This window comes from Carassius auratus, chromosome 26 (assembly GCF_003368295.1).
Source record: "Carassius auratus strain Wakin chromosome 26, ASM336829v1, whole genome shotgun sequence".
NCBI lineage: Eukaryota > Metazoa > Chordata > Actinopteri > Cypriniformes > Cyprinidae > Carassius > Carassius auratus.
This window is the reverse complement of record NC_039268.1, coordinates 6951051-6975239: the sequence shown is the minus strand read 5'-3', so window position 1 is coordinate 6975239 and position 24189 is coordinate 6951051. Positions and strand designations below refer to the sequence as shown.

At 39.8% G+C, this 24189-nt stretch overlaps 2 protein-coding genes across 6 annotated transcripts in view; both read left to right on the top strand.

Annotated features, from left to right (window-relative positions):
* The window catches only part of LOC113044184 (kelch-like protein 5), an 82722-nt gene that overhangs the window by 26607 nt on the left and 31926 nt on the right, over positions 1–24189 (top strand). Inside the window, exon 1 of one of the 5 annotated variants that reach the window (XM_026203895.1) lies at positions 2738–3599. The exons of the other annotated variants lie outside the window; for them this stretch is intronic. Coding sequence (XP_026059680.1) covers positions 3058–3599 — 542 coding nt within the window. The 5' untranslated portion in view covers positions 2738–3057. Of the gene's footprint in view, positions 1–2737; positions 3600–24189 lie in introns of those variants that run through there. 5 annotated transcript variants of the gene reach the window in all.
* Positions 9777–12349, top strand: LOC113044185 (uncharacterized). Its single transcript, XM_026203901.1, has 2 exons — positions 9777–10940; positions 11291–12349. The coding sequence occupies exon 1, from the start codon at positions 9787–9789 to the stop codon at positions 10753–10755; it is 969 nt and encodes a 322-aa protein (XP_026059686.1). The 5' UTR covers positions 9777–9786; the 3' UTR covers positions 10756–10940; positions 11291–12349.

The window sequence follows — 24189 nt, the reverse complement described above, 5'->3', positions numbered from 1 at the left end:
AGGATGTCAGTTAAAAAAGCACAAAAGTACAAAAAACTATTCTAAGCATTCTGAAGCCTTTTGGCAAAGATTTTGTTAGGACATACATTTACTCATGCATTGTCTCTCATATTGTGCATGAATGATTTGGGATTTTGATGAAACAGAAGTAGTGACAAATCTTTCCTTCTGTATTGTGACATATGTGAAATGCATTATCGTAAAAGAACAAAGGGTGGGGACGTTGTTCTATACATTGTGGTGGATTGGAGACACAGAATAAACTTTCAAGAGCAAGCAACAACATGTTGAATTTGCAAAATCATATTTTTTGTTGTTGTTGAAAAAATATATAATCTATAGTATGTGAGAACATTTTGTCCCTCAGATTTCAGAACACATGGACTCCTAAAGAAATTAGTAGATTTTTCTGAACAATGGTAAAGAAAAAAACACATGAATGAATTGTTTACAGTACAATCAGTAACATATAACTGACATTAAGTGTTACAGTACGTCAGAAGGGAATATTATCAGTGAATAAATTTGAAGATATATTTTGCTCAGCTGCTCATACAAAATTATCCCCTGGAAAGTGTGCTTGTTGGAGCGTGCTTTAATTGTATAGAAAAGAGCAATGTGAAAAGTTTTCCAAAACATCTATGTGTCCTAAAGAAGAATTCCAAACAAATTTAAAACAACATGAGGATGAGTAAATAATAATGACAGATTATTTTATTTATTTATTTAGGGTAACTATTCCTACACCCTGCAGCTTTTTTAGGCAGAGCACTTATTTCAGGCAAAAGCTATATTTGGGAAGCATTATGGGTATGATGCTCTAAAATCTGCCTCCTTTGCATTATGTGGTTTGCATTTGGTTGCCTTGATGAAAATGATTCAGCTCAGAACCAGTGATTTTCTGGGACGTAATGATAAAATGAAAGAATCCTGGTCTCCGCTCTACTAGTTTACTGATGTTGTGCTGCTTTTCAGTGGCACCCGGGGCACGTGGATCTGGCTGTGTTTATTTTATGTGCCCTAAGAGCCAACATCTGTGAATAATGTTACAAAAGCAGGCAGAAATTCCAGCTCTCTGTTGTGGTTTGCATGGCTTGAATTGAGACCAAACTCTCAACTGATCCTACTGTGAACGATTTACCCTTTCTGTCTCACCAACTGCAGATTGTCATGGATGGTTGGCATCACATTCACTCTAGCACAGAACATAAATTAAAGACAGGTTTGTGGCCAGATGAATGCTTGAGCTATAGAACCAAAACTCCTCCCTTCCGTAATGTCTTTTTCTCTTTCTTCTCAGTATTTTGTGGGGCAGCGTAGTCTTTTATGGACTTTATGCGGCAGTTGGACATCTACTTGTGCATTATTGTCTGCTAAAATGAAATAAAAATCTATCAACTTTAAATTTCGTTCACACTTTATAGCTCAGTTTCTCTCAATCACATTATTTTTTTCCTGCCATTAATTTCTCCCTCTCATCTTTTGCATTATTTGTCCATTGTATTTCTTGTGTACTGTTGTGGTACTGACAGTGTGTGTGTAACAAATATTGAGCTTTAATGTGTGGTATTGATTGTGTATAGCAGTCTAATTTGTATTTCTATTGATTAAGTGAGTTCTAAGTAGAAAAGGTCAAGAAATCAACAGGCGCTAAATGTGAGAGGGGGGTGTGTGCTAAAAATGGCAAGTTGCCATATTTGTCATTGTACTAATTTTTAGTGCGGTGAAATAAAGGTTACCTTGAGGTGATGCTGGTGGAGCAGTTTTCCTGGAATCTTTGCTGATGTGCAATGCTGCAGTACTTTATAGGTTTACATTAAAAAGACTGTGTGGGTCTATGATACATTTCTTCTGGCACAATCATTTTTTAAATAGTGAGGACCTCATTATAGATTTTTAATGACTAATGAAATAGTGTCCATTTATAAACAGATTTACAATTAAACAGTGTTTACACCAGCAGTTATATACAGTATCAAGCTCTCCTGCTATTTATTCTTGATCTGTAGCATGACAGCTTGACTGCATCTGGATATACGTAGTTCCCAAAGTAGCTGAAAAACAGTGAAAGAAAACACAACAAATATTACTTTGCAGAATTAATAAAACAGAAGCATAAATGGCCTACTACTTCCGCCGAGATTCTGAAGTGCACATTCAGTGGACACTTTACTATCCCATGAGGCCACTGGAGAGGATTTGTAAATAGCTGTGAAGCAGATGATGGAAGGTCACATGACAACATGACAAATGTAGTAGAATCATACTACAATATAGAGAACATACCTTTGTTTTTTTAACAGTAACAAAGTAAGTACCTATTAAAAAGAATTACCCACTCACGGAGTAGCATTTTGGAGTGATTTTGGAGACAGGCCATTGTTGGTCAGATGATGTCAACATGGCTGCTTTTTTGGGGGGGGGGGGGGGATATATATGAATAGCCTAAATCAATTAATTAAAAAATAAAACCATTGGAAATAAATCGCTTACTAACAGATGTGTGTGTGTGTATACAGATTATTATATTTACCTGCATGTTATTTGATCGTTAACTGTCGTTGGAGAATTTGGAAACCTTTTAAAGGTTTCTGAAGTAGGCTATTGCTTCTTTATAACCTCTTATAGCCTACTCCAGAAGTAATTTTCTGAAGACATCATCGTGTATACTGATCTTATCATGTCAATGAAATAGGCTAGTATGGTCAATAAGGTACACTGATTTGTTATTTGGTAAGCTTGGGTATCTTTATATTCATGTACGCAGGTTATTGAAATATGTCATTAGAGGTTTTACCGCGCTGATTACGTGTTTGACTCTCTCTCTGTATGTATGTGTGTGTGTGTGTGTGTGTGTGTGTGTGAGAGAGAGAGAGAGAGTGTGAGTGAGAGAAAGAGAGGTGTGCATTTCCTTCACTCCCTCCGTACTCGTTCTCACTATACACGTCGTCTCTGTGATATTTGCCAGCAGTGCACGCGTGCTCCGTTACCAAGACAATCGCGGATCACGAGGCTCGTCGTTCCGTCCCCGCGTCTCCCGTTACCGGAGTTTCGGGAATGTCGAATCCCAGGAAAGACTTTGACGTGAAACAGATCTTGCGCATCCGCTGGCGATGGTTCGGCCACCCCACATCTCCTCCATCTCCCAGTAACCAGCCTTCGGGAGACATCTTCAGCAGCGGTGGAAGCAGCCGGGGGACCGGAGGCTCCTCATCCGGCGGTGATCAGCCCTCTCTCGGCGGCTGCAGTAACTCCAACACCGTCGCCGGTGCTAGTTCGAGTAACGGCAACTCTTCCTCCAACATAAACAACAATCGAAAGTTTGGAGATTCATGTCCAAATAGCGGGCACTCCGCAGCTGCCGCAGCAGCGGTGGTAGTTAGTGCCTCCTCGTGTCCTCGGTCCATGAGCCAGCAGGAGTGCCGGAGCTCCCCGCCAGCGCCTTGGGTCTTCCCGGCACACTCGCGCTCCAGCGAGAGCTTGGAGCCGCCCGTGCAGCAGCAGAAGCAGAAGCAGCAGTCCACGCGTATAAAAGACGCCCCTGCCTCTGGAGACGAGGAGAACAATAATAACGTGGAGTCTGACTCCAGCTCGTGCAGGTATGGGAAGCATCACTGGAGTGGTTCCTGTCGAGCATAGCAGGGCGCTTGCTTGTACTAAGCTGGTACCACTTCACAACAGATGTATCGCCAGCTGTTTTCTATTAAGATTAAACTGTTACCACGTGCCCTCCCTTTTGTTTCCTCACACTCTATGTTTGTGATAAATAGGCTAGTGCATATGGTATAGTCAAATAATTAACTGAATGACAAAAACAAATATTGCTTTTTATTACAAAATGTTTAAACTATTGAACACTGCTAGTAGGTAGCAGTGTGCTTGCATTAATTGCTTTCATTAATGTGGATTGCATTAGAATTATTGGTTAGTACATTCCTTTTAGCTTTTAAAATGTGGAATTTGTCAGAAAGACCATAGGAACGGAAATTAAGAAACTGTTTCTGACGGACTGATATTGTAGTTGTTACTTCCAGTAGACTGATGCAATAGCCAGCTCCAGACGTGCGATCTCCATTATTGTTCAATGTTGTGCGTTCATGCAAACAAATGTGAGTAATCATGTAAATATTTAATTAACACTTTGTAGTTATAATTGTGAATGTCTGGCGATCTGTGGAATGTTTGTATATGTGTAATGACGATCGCGATTTGACCGCGAATAGGCGCTAATTTCCATAAGACGCGTTAGTCTGCTCACATTGAACACACCTGTTGTTGTATTTCATGCTGCGTCATGCCTGTATTGGAGTTTACATATATAATATTCATATATTATCTGATAGTTAAATATTCGTTTGTGATGAGTGATTTAATCAGTTATTGATATTTTGTGAGTTAATTTGCAGTGAATATATACAGATGTTGTATTCATATTGTATTCTCTTTATCTGTTTAACAGACCACACACAACGCAATAACTTATGTCAAATACTGCCATTTGATCCATCACATCTTCAGATGATGTTGTAAGGGATATCACTGCTTACCTGAAAGTACTATTAAAGAAAAGCTTGAAAGGATTCACATCGACCATGCCTGATTCTCTAACCGGAATCAATGTCCATATTTGTCCGCCAGTAGAACTGAAAATTTAACAAGGTTGACAGAGGTGGTAATCTGCAACAAATTGGTCCTTCGAGCCGGATACTGGCAACAGCAAACAATATGGACACTGCAGCTAGTGATACAGCGGAGCCTGTGGTCAGACCCAAGAGACAAAGTAAACCACCTTCACATCTGAGTGACTATGAGGTTGGCTACATACCTCCAGTGGACCCTCCTCCAATCTCTTCTTCTCGCTGTCACAGCCAACATAAGAGCCAATCGAGGAAAACGTCCCACAGTAAAGCCAGCTCTCATTCCAGATCCAGTGGTCATTCCATTATCTCTGGTGTGCAAGCTACTTCTGCACTCACAAGCAGTCAGGCAGCCATGGTGGATGAGAGAATCAAGCAGAGGCAGTATGACAACCTACGTCAGCAGATAGAGGAGGACACGTTGGCAGAAATAGAATATCAGAGGCTGCAAACACAAGCTAAAGAGGCTCAACGTGTTCAGGAAGAGGCTCTCATGGCAAAGGAAGCACTAACTAACCAATTAGAACGACAACGTAAGCTAAAAAAGGCAGAGACTGACCTAGAAGTGGCCAAACTGGTGAATTCTTTGCTCAGCCAAGACTTGAGTGTGGATGATGCAGGTTCTGAAGGATCCCCAGACACAACTGTGCCACCACCACAGTCACTTCATGCCAGCCCAGTCCAGTCTCATGTATCTCCGCAATCTCACAGCCCTGTATTGTCCATGATGCAAGCAAAGCAGACTGTCTCAGAGGCACAGAGCACATCAAGGGGACCATGCATAGTTCAGTCACTCAAAACTCCTCCATTGACATTTCAAGCAACTATGCCATTACAGGAGAATATGTCACATGTCTTGCAGCAGCCAAGCCCAGTCTCAATACCACTACCTCCATTCAACCCTGTGCAACAAGCAGCGACTCAGCTTGCGACACCATACACAGGTAGTGTTCTGATATCACAGACTAGACCTCCTGTTGCACCCATTGCATCAACCTCACATGTGAATACTCCATTACAAAGGCAATCAGCCCCTCTTATGAGTCAGAATCAGCCTATTCCAACCACTCATCATAGAGCACCTCTCTTATCTAACACATCTATCTGCCCTCAACCATATTCACCTCTACCTGTTCCTCAAGCTGGTTACATACCTCAACCCGGGACAGAACTTCTGATGGCAGCAGCCTATGGCATTCCTCGCCCCACACTACCAGTGTTTGAGAGTGGCACTGAAAGTGACTTTGCCTTGTTGAAGTTGGCCTTAGATAATCTCTTAAGTCACCATACTCACATCAGCGAGCAGTACAAATATCAAGTGTTGCTGAGTCACCTGAAATTTGCTAGTGCCCAACAACTGGCTAAAGCATATATGCACCACCCACAGCCATACACCACAGCCTTGCAAGCTTTGCAGGAGAAGTATGGCCAGCCCCGGCAGCTTGTGCAATCTGAGTTAGGTGCAATCATGAGTACACCACCCCTTAAAATGGGTGATTCCAATGCATTTGACTCATTCGCCTTATCTGTCCAGTCCCTAGTAGGCATGCTGAGAACACTGGAAGGTCAAAACGGGTATGAGCTCATGTGTGGTTCTCACGTAGACCGCCTTCTGAGTAAACTGCCACCAGCTTACCGAGACAGCTTCGTAGAATACTGCCTGAGTCATGGAATTCTACAAACTGGTACAGACAGAACCTATACTCTCCCCGACTTAGCATCCTGGTTACAAACGAAGTCACAAGCTAAACGTATCTCAAGCCGAGCAGCCGCTGTATTTCAGTCCGACACTACAAAGTTATCTGGGAAGAGTAAATACACTCCATATCATCGAGAGCGTTCAACACCTATACTTCTGACATCAGAGAAATCTGTCAAGCCTTTTGCACCGGCACAGGTAAAAGTCATTTCCAAGCCAAAGCCCTATTGTCCTCATTGCGACAACCAAGATCACTATCTCAACTCCTGTGATAAATTCAAAAGGCTGACCACTGCACAGATCATCACCTGGATCGCAGAGGGCAAACGCTGTTGGAAGTGTGGTCGGAATCATTCAGCTGACTCCTGTAACCTCAAGCGACCGTGTAAAATCTGCAAAGAGCTTCACCTTACCGTGCTGCATGACTCAATTAATGACACCTCCAGAGCAGTGCTTATGGTAAGCCTACCATCGACACAGATCTATCTAGATAGACCCAACCGCTCACAGAAAGTCATGCTTAAAGTAGTCAGAGTCCTCTTGCACAATGGTGGCCGAACCATGGAAGCTTACGCTGTCTTAGATGACGGCTCTGAAAGAACTATCGTCCTTCCCCAAGTGGTTCAACAGCTCAGGCTAAATGGAGCTCCAGAAGTTCTTCCCTTGCAGACAATCCACCAGAGCCATACCAAACTTGATGGGTCCACAGTAACCTTTGAGGTGTCTTCTCTCACCAAACCTACTGAGAGGTATGTGATTCGAAACGCATTTACTGCCTCTGGTTTAAGCCTTGCTGAACATACTTACCCTGTGGCAGCACTCCAGAAAGCATATCGCCACTTGAGAGGTCTACCCTTACAGCCAGTTGACAACGTCAAACCCTTACTCCTCATAGGGTCTGATATGCCACACCTCCTGATGCCAGTTCAGCCAGTGCGAAGAGGAGCAGAGAGCAGCCCCATTGCCATATGTACCAAGCTTGGTTGGGTACTGCAAGGCCCAATGTGTCCAATTCAGCCCCCTAAAGGTCTGCAACAATGTTTGCATATTATGACAGCCCCAACACGTGACGAGCTGTATCAGCATGTTGAGCGCTTGTGGCAAGTTGACACTGTTCCATACAATGAAAAGGTCATAACAAGATCGAAACAAGACCAACAGTGCTATAACCTTTTGCAGACTGCCACTGTCAGAGTGAACGTGGATGGTGTCCTGCGGTATGCTACTCCACTGCTGAGGCGCACTCCTATCACTTTGCTTAACGCAGGGATGGAGTCTGTGCTCCCCAGCTTAAGAAACATTGAGAGAAAACTGGCCAAGAATCCTGAGCAAGCACAAGTTTACTGTTCTGAGATTCAAAAGCTTGAATCAGCAGGTTACATTGCTAAGATAGCACCAGATGAGGTAGACAAGTCCACAGAGTCGTGGTTCATTCCCCACCACATAGTGCACCACAATGGAAAGGATCGAATAGTCTACAACTGTTCCTTCCAGTACCATGGTCAGAGCTTGAATGAACAACTCCTTCCAGGGCCAACACTTGGGCCATCTCTGTTGGGCGTGATCTTGAGGTTCCGGCAACATGCAGTTGCAGTGAGCGGGGACATAAAAGGCATGTTCCACCAAGTACGTTTATTACCTGGTGACAAATCGGTACTGCGATTCATCTGGAGGAACATGAACCAGGAAGCTCACCCAGACATTTACGAGTGGCAAGTACTTCCCTTCGGTACGACCTGCAGCCCATGCTGCGCCACTTATGCTCTTCAGTATCATGCCCAAGAATACCGACATACCATGGTTGGATTAGTTGACATTGTGGAGACCTCATTCTATGTGGATAACTGCCTTCACAGTACCCCCGATCAAGGTGAGGCCAAGGCCATAATAGATGGATTGCGTCAGTCCTTGCTACAGGGAGGCTTTGAAATCCGACAATGGGCATCCAATGTGCCATCCATTCTCCGGCACCTCCCATCGGAAGCCAGATCAGCTAGTAGTGAGTGCTGGTTGTCTCAGAGTAGCACTGACCTGCAAGAACTTACACTCGGCTTACAATGGAATTGCCTCGACGACACCCTTGGGTATAGAAACCGTGTAGCAGAACCTACTCAGCCCACTATGAGGAACCTGTATAAGACTTTGGCAAGCCAATATGACCCCTTGGGGTTCATCCTTCCCTTCACCACGAGGGCAAAGACTCTGATCCAGGATCTCTGGAGACACAACCTAAGCTGGGATGACCCTATTGAACCCTTACATCTGCGTGAGAAATGGTCCACATGGATTGCAGAGCTTTCCAGTATCACCAAACTACAATTCCCTCGACCTTATGCTCCTGGCAAGTCCGACACTCCGTCCACCGTCAGAGAGTTACATGTCTTTTGCGATGCCTCGGAGAGGGTATATGGATCTGTCGCCTACCTTCAGGTCACCGACGAGAGTGATGAAGTCCATGTCACCTTTGTCCTTGCTCGATCGAGAGTGGCCCCTAGGAAATGTCTATCTATGCCCCGCCTGGAGTTGTGCGCGGCGCTCTCTGGAGCTCAGATGGCCAAAGTCATACAGACTGAACTTACCATTCCCATACACCAAGTCACATACTGGACCGATTCAACCACGGTGCTGCATTGGTTAAAATCAGAATCTTGCCGATACAAAGTCTTTGTGGGGTCCAGAGTAGCCGAGATCCAGACACTGACAGATGTTTCCAGATGGCGGTATGTTGACTCTGCTAGAAATCCCGCTGACCACATCACCAGGGGTCTTACTTTAGCGGAACTAGCTTGCCCCCACCAATGGAGATCCGGTCCTTCCTTCCTGACTCAACCACAGAATAAGTGGCCAGCATTACCCAGTACAGGATCTGAACCAGACCTGAGTGAGATGAAAAGATCATCCTTTGTTGGAGCAATCACAGTTGTTCCCAGTCCAGTGCCTTTAGATATCAGTCAATTCAGAACCTGGAAGGAGCTACTTCAAGCAACTGTGGAGTCCTGTGATGGGGCGGCCAACTCTGACAACTCTTCTGAAGCCTCAAGGTATATACAGGCAGAGAAGCACCTCTTAGCACAGGCACAGCTTGATTCATTTCCAGAAGAATTGCGGGCTTTGAAAGCTGGACAATTCATCTCGACAGACAGCCGATTGAGGTCTCTCGCTCCAGAATATGACAAAGATACTGGTCTTATCAGAGTGGGAGGACGACTTCGTCGTATCGAAACCCTGCCTCCTGATGTCATTCACCCTATTGTTCTAGACCCTCAACATCAGGTCACAAAGTTGCTCATCCAAGACATAGATCAACAGCTCAATCATCCTGGTGCAGAACGAGTACTAGCGGAGCTACGCCGTCGATATTGGGTGCTTAGAGGCCGTGAAGCTGTGCGCAGACACCAACATTTCTGTCAGGATTGCCAATTTTGGCGCTCCAAGCCACAGAACCCAAAGATGGCTGACCTTCCACCATGCAGGCTACGTCTGTTCAAGCCACCATTCTTCTCCACTGGCGTAGACTGCTTCGGGCCCTTTCAGGTGAAGATAGGTCGACGTCAAGAAAAGAGATGGGGGATCTTATATAAGTGCTTGACAACCAGATGTTTACATCTTGATCTCCTTGAACACCTAGACACAGACGCTTTTCTCCTGTCATTACGACGCTTTATAGCCCGCAGAGGGAAGCCCTTTGAGATATTATGTGACAACGGCACCAACTTCACTGGAGGTGATCATGAGTTAAAAGAATCCTTTAGTCAAATGACACCTGAACTTCAGACACAACTGGCTAAACAGCAGATCCAGTTTCGCCATATCCCACCGAGCGCCCCTCACTTTGGCGGTACATGGGAGCGAGAGGTGAAGTCAGTTAAGACTGCTTTACGAGTCATTTTACGGGAACAATCCGTGCCTGAATCTGTGCTGCAAACATTATTAGTGGAAGTAGAGGGCATACTTAATTCCAAGCCACTTGGCTATGTTTCATCGGACATTGCAGACCCGGACCCTGTGACCCCGAACATGTTACTCATGGGACGCCGTGATGCCTCCTTACCACAAGTCCTTTATGACTCGAATGAGCTCTTGGGCAAACGCAGGTGGCGACATAGCCAGGTATTGGCTGATCAGTTCTGGACTGCTTTCATACGCAGCTATCTACCAGAACTACAGGGCAGACAGAAATGGACATCGGATGGCAAAGGGTTGGCAGTAGGACAAGTGGTGCTCCTAATTGACCATCAACTCCCACGAGCACTATGGCCTGTGGGTACCGTGACAGAGACCTATGCAGGAGCAGACAAGAGGATTCGGACCGCTAAAGTCAAAGTCAAGGACAAAACATATCTGCGTCCTGTTGTGAAACTGATTCCACTTCCTCCAAAGAGGGATGGGGATAAAGACACTTTGGATGGCCTTTCTTAAGGGCTACAATTAGCCTGCCGGTAATTGGGGGCGGCAATGTCAGAAAGACCATAGGAACGGAAATTAAGAAACTGTTTCTGACGGACTGATATTGTAGTTGTTACTTCCAGTAGACTGATGCAATAGCCAGCTCCAGACGTGCGATCTCCATTATTGTTCAATGTTGTGCGTTCATGCAAACAAATGTGAGTAATCATGTAAATATTTAATTAACACTTTGTAGTTATAATTGTGAATGTCTGGCGATCTGTGGAATGTTTGTATATGTGTAATGACGATCGCGATTTGACCGCGAATAGGCGCTAATTTCCATAAGACGCGTTAGTCTGCTCACATTGAACACACCTGTTGTTGTATTTCATGCTGCGTCATGCCTGTATTGGAGTTTACATATATAATATTCATATATTATCTGATAGTTAAATATTCGTTTGTGATGAGTGATTTAATCAGTTATTGATATTTTGTGAGTTAATTTGCAGTGAATATATACAGATGTTGTATTCATATTGTATTCTCTTTATCTGTTTAACAGACCACACACAACGCAATAACTTATGTCAAATACTGCCATTTGATCCATCACATCTTCAGATGATGTTGTAAGGGATATCACTGCTTACCTGAAAGTACTATTAAAGAAAAGCTTGAAAGGATTCACATCGACCATGCCTGATTCTCTAACCGGAATCAATGTCCATATTTGTCCGCCAGTAGAACTGAAAATTTAACAAGGTTGACAGAGGTGGTAATCTGCAACAGAATTTATTTATAATCATACAAATAGTATAGTAGCCTACAGTCTGTGTATTGCATGTATTGTTATATTTGATGTTGGAGAAATTGTCATGATGTTCAGTATCCACTGCAGTGCACTAAAATATAAATTTAACACAAAATATATGGGCAGTTGGTATGATTTTTTTAGGGGGGAAGCTGATACAGTATGTTCAGCGTTGTGCCAAAATCATTAAGGAATTATGCAAGATTTCATGAACTCATTAACTGAGAAGTTGCATGAAATATTTTTACTTAAAACATTTAATTTGTCAAATCGCAGGATGAACTAGTGATGAATAAATGACGATTTAAAATAGCAAAAATGGAAATGGTGCCAGTTATTGGAAAAACTGCACCACACCTCTGGTTTATGATGTTGAATTGACAATTAATCATATTTCAAACATTATCGCATATATCTTATTGTTTGGCTCTTGAGATGCACCTCGGGTGTGATGTTAGTCTCTGATGATGAACCTCTGATTAAAAAAAAAAAAAAAAAAAAAAAAACCTCTCCTGATGTAACTTTTTCATGACTGTAAATGGTGACCAAAGATGTCAAACCTCGAAAAAGGTTACAAAAGTGCTGTAAAAGTCTAACTCTTGCATGTTATATACCAAGTCTTCTGAAGCCAAACAAAAGTGAGAAACAAGGCAAATTTAAGTTATAATCTACTGCTAACCTTCTCATCCAACACTGTCTCGGGATCATTTCGCACGTATTTTACGAGGTGGCTAATTCGTATGAATTCGTACAACCTTACTCGTATGATTTTGTACGATTTGTCTCGACCCCAGTGATGGGTAGGTTAAGGGGCGGGGCTAGGTTTAGGTCATTCGTACAAATTCATACGAATTGTGCAACTCGTTAAATACGTACGATTTTGCACAAATCGTATGAATTTTGTACGACCTATCATTCATATTCATAATAATTCATAAATTCATAATTTTCTTCATGAAAAAGGTTTAGAATTTCTCCATTTGTATTCCACCACAGAAAGAAAGCAACATGAGAGTTCAGAAACATTGACAACATTTTGGTATTTTTGGTAAAGTGTCAATGTGTTACAAAGAGATTTTAAACTGTGCTGGTTTTGTTGCATCAATGCATTAGCTCACTTGCTGTACATATAGTAAAGAAATGATGATGTATCCACTACACTTTTGCCTCAGTGAGTAAGTGATATGTACATAAACTGTGCGTAATTTTCCTTCACAGATCTTTAGTGTGATGAACAGTTGTGAGTCTTTTATGTGAGAATTTGATAGATCAAAACAGAAAAAAGACTTGTGAGTTGTTGCAATGCTTTATGGGGTTGCAGAATCTTACTGTACATGCTTTATTTTACTGAAGAGACAGTGTACTGTATGTGCAAGCATGTCTGGCTTCCTGATCTGATAACCCATTTCTGGGCTTGACGACTCATTTTGTGTCTGACGATGGTAATGGCCTGTAAATATGTGCCAGCGGCAGTGTAGACTTACTAGCCTATGTGAGTGGGTATGTTTACTAGGGTTTTTTGAGAGAGCGAAGGATGTGGGTCTGTCAGTGTGTTGAAGCTCTAAAAGGCACTTAGTCATTCATCACCTTGGAGATGGTAGATTGAACCTATTGCTTCTGCTCCGTACAGTTCATACCAGGAAGAGACACAACTACACAAACACACACATGCAAAAAACTGAATCTGAAATCCATGAGAACTGTCACTTCACACTGCTATACATTAAAAAAAATTGCACTCAGAAACTGTATGTCAATTTCACAAGCAGTTGCAATGAAATGGCAAGTAACATGCAATTAAAAAAAAGGAAATATTGTAATATTTTACAAAGATTACCAATACATGCAGTACGTTGTAATTTTTTTTTTGGTCCTCTAAAAAATACTTTAGTGAAAATGGCCCCTCCTTATACTGTTCATAACATTCAATAAAGACATATGCATTTGCCCTGGACTGCCACCTCATTGTTATTTCAAACAGAAGGTTTGTTATAGTTTAAGCACAAATAGATAGTGACTATTTGAGGATTCAAGGATTCAAGTTTGACTCTATAGGCCTCCAGGCCCTGGGGCTGTTTATGACTTACAAGAAAGCAAGAGAGTGATGGAAGGAGAGAGAGAGAGACAGGAAGATGAAGAGAACCGTCTAGCCGACTGAAAACTGCAATTACAATGTTGAGATAATGGGGCAAAGCATCTGATATCCGTTGAGCATTCAAATCAGGGCTCTCCCTCTCTCCTCTCTGCTTCCAGCTCATACTTCCATTTATGTCGGCATTCATATATACAAACATTTTATTCTATGGAACAGTGGAGAGCAAGAGAGATTCATTTTGTGTCGTTAAAGGCGCAATATGTAATTTTTCTGCTTTAAAAATAGCAGAAATGACTATATCTATGTTATATATATTTTTTAGTTTAGTTTTTACTTACATCATCCTGACAGTTTCCACGAACTTTCAAATCCGGAGAAAATTATAGTTTAATTAGAAGACACGGCACGTTTCTTTATTTCCGTTTTGTCGACCGTCTATGGCGTCATATAAACTTTGACCCCTCTAGTTAATCATTTCCAAGATAGAGAGAGCTTCGTGACAAGCTGAAACTACAGAGAGATGCCGAACTCGCTTGCATTCTGATAAACAGGTATGCATCCATTCAGCTAACTTTATCTATCCGTATATTTTGTGGAACGATATGATGTCTTGTGTAAAACGCAGACGGACTAGCTCTCATGTAAATCTACATTTGTTCTATATGTAGCTGAATAAAGTAGCTTCAAATGCAGTTCTCTAACTTGTTCGATATCATACTATAACGTAATTATAATTATTAACGAAAGGCGGCCGTGTTTTTTAACATATATTACTACTAGCTAGATGGAATATTGATTTGATTCCGAGGTCACCGTGGCCACGAGATCCAGTCTGTGTCCAGATCAGAGGGTCACTGCAGTCACCCGGATCCAGTACGTATCCAGACCAGATGGTGGATCAGCACCTAGAAAGGACCTCTACTGCCCTGAAAGACAGCGGATACCAGGACAACTAGAGCCCCAGATACAGATCCCCTGTAAAGACCTTGTCTCAGAGGAGCACCAGGACAAGACCACAGGAAACAGATGATTCTTCTGCACAATCTGACTTTGCTGCAGCCTGGAATTGAACTACTGGTTTTCGTCTGGTCAGAGGAGAACTGACCCCCCAACTGAGCCTGGTTTCTCCCAAGGTTTTTTTCTCCATTCTGTCACCGATGGAGTTTCGGTTCCTTGCTGCTGTCGCCTCTGGCTTGCTTAGTTGGGGTCACTTCATCTACAGCGATATCATTGACTTGATTGCAAATAAAAACAGACACTATTTCAACTGAACAGAGATGACATAACTGAATTCAATGATGAACTGCCTTTAACTATAATTTTGCATTATTGAGACACTGTTTTCCTAATGAATGTTGTTCAGTGCTTTGACGCAATGTATTTTGTTTAAAGCACTATATAAATAAAGGTGATTGATTGATTGATTGATTTGATAGGGGTCTCATAATTCATATAGATGTTCATCGGGCGCACGCGCCTGGACCCAAGTTAACTTCCGGTCTGTGTTGTTTATATCGGTCTGGCTGCAGTGCCTTCTACAAACGCAGTTAAAGCCAAGGTGATGAGTAGACTGAAGTTGGGCTCAGGTGGTTGTGCTGTGGGATGTGTTTCCCATACATTCATTTATTTTTGGAGACTCACCACAATTTTAAAACTGATTTTTTCCCCAAAAGGCTTCATTGAGTAACGTTAAGTACTGCACGTTTAATAATAATAATTCCTTACATTTATATGTTTAAATATCAAAGCGAGGCACAGGTGTTTTTATATCGCTGTATTTCTGAAGGAAGACTTGCATGTTATATGCCTGATAGCAGCGTATGAGCGTACCAGCTCTGCTTCGTTTACAGCTGTTACTTGGGAAACCTCTATTTCTCGCGCTTTATGTCTATGCTTTAAAACATCTACTGTTGGCAAATAATGAATTACATTTTCATTAAGTCCGCCTGATCCACGCAGCAAACATTTTGTTTGTTATCAAAAAATACTTGGCTGTTGTTATTGATTCTATTTGGAAGTCTACCGGAAGTTAAGTTTGGTCCACAAAAGCGCTCATGCGCAGTAACATTTGCTTATGTTGTTGCCGTTGAAACCATCTATATCTCTCCTTTCGAAAAGACGTGATTGTCAAAATACTAAGTTAGAATGAGTGAGGTATGATAGGGAGCGACAGAGCGCGTGTTCCAATGAACAACAACTCCCATGAGCCTTACGCTCTTTCCCGACGCCATCAAAGTACGTCTTATGTTATTATTTTGATTGAGTGACCCCTGGTGTCCAAAAATTCCATACTGCGCGTTTAAATTCTGCATTTTATGTCTGGATTTGAAGTTTTTTTTTTTTTTTTTTGCATATTTATCAAGTTAAAAAAATGCATTACCTAAAATTAGATAATAAAACTAATATTTGTTACCTCAAAGGGAAATTTCTGACATTATTTATTAACAATATTATGTTGTTTCAAACTCAAAAGACTTGTGTTTTTCTTTGGAACACAAATTAAGGCATTTTATATATTCTTTCATCATTTTTAAACATCTGTTAAAAGTCAGTGCAACCAATTTTTCAAGCTTCAAGAAGTACTTAAAGACATCATAAAAGTAATCTGCTTGAATCAAGCATGATCATGATTTAGCTTTGGTTACACTTCAAGAAAACACAGTGAACTTCTGTTTAACATTGTTTTGAATAGAAGTATTGATAAAGGGTCTTGTATGAATTAAATCAAAGGACAAACTTGTGTTTCCCACACCACTATGATCAGGTGATTTCTTAACTGCTGTTTTCTCATTGATTACATTTTGTTGCATGCATTTTGTTTTTAAAGGGGTAATATGCAATTTCATGTTTTCCTTCCTCTTTGGAGTGTTACAAGCTGTTTGTGAATAGATAAGATCCCTAAAGTTGCAAAGACTAAAGTTTAAAACCCAAAGAGATATTCTTTATAAAAGTCAAGACTGGTCCACGCCCTCCTAAAATACCTTGTTTAAACACGCCACCACATCTACATCATTATGTGGGAAGATTTGCATAACGCCACCCAAATGTTCACGTAAAGAAAGAAAGTGTACATTTATTGTTGTTGCCACCACTTCCGCCATGTCGTGGAGACGATGTGTGTTTTGTTGCAAAAGCGAAAATACTTTGTTTGGCCTTCCAAAAGAGGACACAACTAAAAATCAGTGGTTAAGTTGTATTTACAACACTGATCCTGAACAGTTCAACCCAAATATTCGAGTGTGTGCAGCACATTTTATGGAGGACTGTTTTCCTGAACCTGGGAGAGTAGATTACAGTGCAGACTGTTCTGACTCACAGTCTGTAAGAATGTTTTCATATTTAAAGAATTTGCCACTGATGATTCAAACGCAAGTTTTGAGAAGTGTAGAGTTGCGCTTTTTGTTTTGTCATTTCTCAGATAACAGATGCAGACGGGTGTTATGTTTTTCACGGTGTGATGCAATGCATAAAAAATAATAATCCGTAATTACATACCCACTAGATGCAACAAATGCCTCATTTATTATTGTCACTCAGCACATGGAAACATTGACACGGCATCACAGTATGGTAAGGGGCGTAACATTTTCTTCAAACGCCTGAGGTATTCGGACAATCACAACGCACTGGATAGCTGGTCTTGCTTTTCATAAATTTAAATTTGAAAAAATTGATGCATTTCAGAAAGGAAGCGCATAGAGGAGCAACAATAATGTATAGTATGTGGAAAATAATGTGTTTTTTGAACCTTAAACCACACACACATTTCATTACACCAATTACACAAAATAATGTTCTTATTAGCAACATCATATGTCCCCTTTAAGAGGAAAGTGCACACCACATATTTATATATTTAGCTTGGGCGGCATCAGCAGGTTTGCTGACAGTAAACTCTTTATTATTATTATTTGTATTGGTATTATTTTATTTTTGCAAAGAATAAAAAAGAAATTTGCTCTAAGTATATTTGGGAAGTTTAACTTGAATTTAATTGTGCAAATACTATTGTTAACTACACCTAAAAATAGGGTCGGAGTAACACAAAAACTGCCCAAACAATGGATTTTTATGTTTGACCCAAGGGCTGGGTTAAAAAAACCTAACAAACAATGCTTCACACTTGTGTGTGTCTAGAACTTTCAGAACAGTGATGAGAAATTGAATAATGGAAAACAATTATAATATGACATGGCAGTCATTCAGCAGATTTTTTTTCTTCTTGTTTGTACTTATGAGAGTCCTGGGTCCCTTAACCCTCCCTCAATTTGAACCCACAAAACAGTGTTGCCCTTAAAAGTCTCAAGAGCTAGAAAAGAGCTTTTGGATTTATGGATAAAGGCATGGAGCAGAATGGATTTATGAATGTTATTTTTATAGCAGCTTCTATCAGACAGGTTACAACTTGTTTCTTGTGTGTGTCATAATTGAGTTTGCTGGTTGGGAATTGAATTGATAATTTGGACAGCTTGACTTTAATTGCACACATGACACCATTTTCCCTTTCTTCATCCTTATCCTCATCCTTTCCTTTTACTCTTTCTTTACCATTTTTATTTTCCTTCTTTGGCGTTCTACGTCTCCTCATTTGCATAAAGCTGTCAATATGAATCTGTGGTTATGTATACCCATTTGTAGAATTAGACACAGAGTCTTGTAAGATGCTGTTCGAAATGCATATTTATTTACAATAATTAGTTTTTAATTAATTATGTAAATAATTCACATAATTAATGTTCACCAGATTTTTTTATAATGTAAAATCCCTCTTTTTGCCTCTCCATCTGATATATTCCTTCATTCCCATCTGAATTGGTCTACAGAAGCTTAAAGCTGATCCACATCTCCAAATGGTGTCGTAATCCCAGCTCGAATCCATTCTGAAATGACAGCAGATATCAGTGGAGCTCATTATAGCCTGGAAACTGCCTCTCTTACCTTTAACCTCAACTTAAGTGATCAGATGTGAATATGCATATATTCACTTTTCATTTTAAAGGACTGAATGTCAGATCTTTTGACAGCATGAGGTTTAGAAAATAAATTAGAATACTCATAAAATGAGAAAGAGATGGAGATGTAGAGACAGAGTCTTAAGCTTAAAGGCACATGGAAACTAACAATGGCATAGAGACTGAAATACTGGAGTGATTAAGGAAAAGAGCCGGAGGGTGAAAAAGAAGGAATTCTGAAAAGTATAAAATTGTGTGCAGTGTGCAGAAAGGAAAGAATGAAAGACAGAAACAGTGTTGGAGAAGCTACTTTGAAACTGTAGTTTCCCTATACAAACCTTACTCAACTTGCAGTGAACCTGCGATAGTACATTTAAAGGAAGCCATATTTCATAATAATCAAATACAAAATACATTTGATAAAGTTTTATAAAAAACTAATTATAATTTTTCTGAAGTTACAAGGAAAAAATATTAGGATGACAGCATTTAAACTTCGCAGTTGGATTTTAGTGAATTTTTGCCTTGTTTTGTTCCAATTTCACTGAAACAAAATAACTGTTGGTCTGTTTTTCAGTCAAATGTATTTATTTTCTAGTTTATGTAGTGTTTTCTTGATAAATACAACTAATAAAATGATAAAACATGCTAAATCCTACAACTTGAAATTGTTGAAAACAATAGAATATTGGTTTAGTGAATTAGTTCATTCAATCAGTTCACACATATAAACCAAACAGTTTTAGCTTTTTGTGAATCACTAGATTTACGTTTTCACTCACTTGTGCTAAATTCAGTATAATCATGTTTTCTTGCTAATTACAGCTAATAAAAATATAAAATGCACCACAATTACACTGCTCAGATGTTGTTTTACTGAATACATTCATGTAAATCACAGTTAACTTTTTTTTTTCCAAACTTTGATTAATATAAATCATCCTTGCTAATGGATTCACTAATGAACCAATCCAGTGCTATATAAGAGGGAGTAGTGGTAAAAAGAGCATATTTGATCATTGCCTTACAGTATTGCATGTGAAAATAATGTGATTTAAAACACCAGTGTAGAGCTTTAAGATTTTTACAATGGTACTGCATCTGTTGGCCTGGTCATAAAAATCATTTGGCTAGAGTAGTGTCACTACTTTTATCTACTGTTACTCCCCAACATTTGACAAAAAAGAACAGAGAAAGAGGAAGACCGGAAATAAGGAGGTTATTCTATGAAAAGGAAACTGAGGGAGTAGGAAATAGAGTGCAAATATGAATGGACGAGAGCCCACTGGGGATGTTCAGGAACTGGCAGGTGTTTATCTGGCTTTTTGAGATAACTTGCTGCCTCTCTCCTGTGTGTTTGCGCTCGTGCAGGGGCTTGTGTGATGTTTACTTTGTTAGGTCGTGTTTGGAGGATTGGGAATTTGCCTGTGTGTTTGTTGTGTTTGAGATAGAAGTGTGTATGTGTTTTATGTTGCCTGTAGTCTGTTTTCATATGAGACTAAACAATTTTGGCATTGAGAAGAGCCAGAGGCTGAAAACCTGCTACCCATAACTTACTAAATCACTTAAGAGAGGGAATCTCTGCAGTTCGTCTCTGCATTTCATTCTTCCTACTGTCTGCTTCTCTTGCTTTCAAACTTCCTGTATTAAAGAACAGTTTACCCAAAATCAAAAATTGAGTCCAGGGCTCTATCCTGCCAATTTTTTTTTTGTTGAGAATTTGCGAGTTAAAATTTGACGTGGTCGCATTTTTGCAAGTGCATTGTCTGCGTTTGCTTCATACTGCATGTGTTGCAAAGCCGCGGCACATTGTAGCAGGATATTACTCTTTACGGTACTCTATGGAGGCTTTGTTTCTTTATTTTTTACGTTTATTTGATTCCTCAGTGTTTTCTAAACATTCTGTAATTTATTAGTCGGTATATAATAGGGGTTGAACGACTAGTGATTTTTTAAAGTCAACTTTTACGTGATGAAGTCGACTAGTCGCTGATGATGTCATTAATGAACATAAGCTTGGAGCTGTAAAAAATAAAAAACATCTTGTGCACAGCTAAGGCTAATGACACAGCACTGCCCACATGGTTATTGCTCCTATAACAGCTCATTTTTATCATTTGGGTCATTTTATTTCTTACAGATTTCTGCTTGTTCTAAATCAGATACAGATAAAGTAGCACAGTAAAGATTACATTCATATGAACACATTAGTGAGAGCGATTGCCTAGTTGAATTAATTCTACATGGCAGCGTCTCTATACTAGTGAAGCTGTGGCATTTAGTTATTAAGAAATAAATTTATGTAATTTTTCAGTTTCCAAGCTATTTTACTGAGAAAACCTGGACAAACTCTGCATCAATTGAAAGTTTAAAGACTCTAGCTTCGATATTTGACCAATGTTTTGATAAAACATTGTTGCAGTGACAGTTATTTAGTAATTTATGTCAGGAGTGCAAAATAATAAATCCCTATTATGCCACATTTTAAATAGAAATTCACCACTCATTCATATTCAGTCACATCAGCAGCGGTTTATTTGTGTTCATATAGACTCCCCGAACAGCATCAATAAGGATTTATAGACCAAAGATACATATCTGTGGAGATATATGGATATATTTACTGATGTTTACTTCATATTTCTTCAGACAGAATCGTAATTTCTATAAATTTTCCACTGATTTACAGGATCTGATGAAAAATAGCCTCTTCCAGCGATCTGTGTGATTCTGCAGTCCTGTGTGCTCGCGCTGTGGCTCAGACAGACTCTGATTGGTCTTTCGCCTTGTCAATCTTTAGAGTGTCATAACCGGACACCGCCACATCGTGTCACATGGTTCCTGTACACTTCCTGGTTGTTATCTACCCATAACAACACTGATACACCTCTGGACACACACAGTATCAGAATATTAAACCTGCGATTACGATAGTAAAGCTTGGTATGAGATTTTCTTGAGATCTGGGGCATTTTTATAAAAAATATTAAAAATGTTCATCTGAAATGCTAACTTGTGCAGCGATGTAAAAGGCTATAAATAGCATTTTTTCAAACAGTAAATGACCAAATTCCATCCGTGATCGCAAAAGGAGGTTATTACAAACACTCGATCGGGGTTTAAAGTGAGTTTTGAGTAAAAGTGTACTAATAATTTCATAAATCGTCTGATGTAGCTTGATGCTAACGTTAGCTCTAATGCTACTAATAGCAGGTGCATTTCTTCTTTATAATGCATTTCTGTCACAATAATTCATGTAATGTCGTAAGAAAATGTTTTGTTGTATTTTTATAGTAAGACTTTTGATAAATAAGGGGTAAATGCATACTGAGACTGAAGTGAGATTGCAGCTTGGTGGCTTAGTAAAGCTTGAAATACCACAACAAAGGCTAATAAAGGTGGAATAAAAACAAAAGAATAATGCTAAAAGAATAATGCAGATAATGTGTCATACCTGGCGGAGGTGTGAAAGAATCGTTTTGTGAGAACAATAGAATCATGAATGGGGGAGTATTCAGAGATATAAACATCAGTGTGTTATTTTATTGAATCAGTTTGTTGAGATTATTAATGTAAACCAGTCAGTTTTAACTCTTTGCCAACCTCTTGTTTACCTGACCAACTGAACTGAGCCACTAAAACTAAATGGTTTTTCTAGGTTTATTTTGTGTACTTTTATGCTACTTTAAATAAAACCAATAACTATAAAACATTATAAATCCTACAAATGAGTTAAAAATAATGAGTTGGGAACAACAGGATGTTGTTTTAGCATATCATTTTTTTTTATCTGCTTGAATAACAAGAATCATCCATACAAATTTTTAAAAACTATAACAATTATATAGGCTACTATTGTCTCTCTGGACCAGAGCACACTGTGTTTTTAATGAGAAGATTTAATGTGAGACTAATGCTCAACTTCATTCATCATCATTACTGGAAAGCGTATTTACACTTACGTCTTTATAATGACTTGTCTTGACTTAGACTCGACCCTCTTTTGATCTCAGTCTCGTCTCAGATTTAACCTGCAGAATTGAATCCACTGGTTCTGACAGTGCTACTCTTTTCCTTTTCCATACATCAGAAGTGATTATTGGCATAAAAAACTAATTACGGACTAAAAAAAAAAAAGAAAAAAAAACTGATCCATTTGGATTTAGTGTATATGAAACCATACGATAACTATTTTAAGAGACAAAATTTCATAATTATTATCTGACATAGCTATTAAATGTCCATGAAAACGCTTCCCTATTAATTTTTTCCTATCTCTCTCAATCTTTCCCTAGGGTACTTGATAGACTAGGTTTCTACACTCATCTGACTGCAAGACTTTAATTGCTTTTAAAAGATTTGGAGTTGAGAGCTTAAATATACTCTCTCTCTCTCATCGTCTCACCATCTGTCTTCTTTTCAATTAGTGTGATTGAAAGCTGTGTGTGATTGGAGTATTTTTGAACTTTCCGCTTGAATGAAATAGATTTTCCATTTGATAATGGTCTGTGAGGCTGAGAGATCTTGGCTTATAAAAGATTGTAGTTTGACTGCTGTTATCTCCTGCTGCTGAGCACATTGAAACCCCAGAGACTATCACTGTGACACGCTGCTCTTCCCTTCACCGATATTTGTCGATAGTGTGACCACTCAAGACCTTAGAAGTGGATATGCCTTTGTGTGTTTCCTTTAGCAATATTTTACGTTTAATATCGATATCAGTTAACACCAACACATTTATGCTCGAAAAATAATCATCCTTATTGAATGATAGATTATTACTGCCTTTAAATTTTTTTTTTTAATGTTAATTATTCTAACATGCCTCCCAAATTATAGTTTTTCTCCCAGACAGAAAAAAATTGTTTGGCCTATGTAATACTATGCAGTAACAATGCCAAACAATAGCTAATGTTCAGGTGTGAGAAAAAAATCAGTGTTGCCGAAACCATGAAACAGTGTATCACAGTCTCACAGGGTGCAATGGAACGAGGAGACAAGGGAGTAGCTCGAAATCAGAATTTGATATAAAAATAAAACAAAATACATTCTGGAACGCATGAAGACATATCACCGGACGCTCGAGACTACAAAACACAGGGCTTAAGTAACAAGGGAGGAAACTAGGGTATTAATCAACATTACGAGGAAACAAGGGAAACTCAGGTGGAATCAAATAAACATAATGTAGGGTTTCAGAGCAAACCAGGCAAATTAAAGATTCGATCGAGAGCATGGTTGAAACATGAGGAGCCGAATATTCCAAAGAAAGGCAGAAGACACGGGATGTTCGTAAATCAAATCCTCGTGCAAGCCGGTCTGAAGCAAGATAACCAACCGACTTTTTTACAGGACAACTTTCAACATTAACATAAAAGAACACACTGATCATGACAACTCAGGAAAGAGACTGTCAATTTTGGGGCAAGTAATGAAGATTGATGGTCAAAGAGATGCACAGCATGACCGTCACGTGTAAAACAATGATAGCAATCATGATCACAAGCTCTCTGGATTGAGATTTACCCACAGAAGAAAAGAACCAGACTGAAATCCCTAAGGAGACCTTTTAACCTCTCTGGTCTTCACTGAACATATCCTTA

Bases quoted from the DNA above. Each gene is read 5' to 3' on its own strand.
- LOC113044185 (XM_026203901.1), top strand. From the start codon at position 9,787: ATGGCTGACCTTCCACCATGCAGGCTACGTCTGTTCAAGCCACCATTC.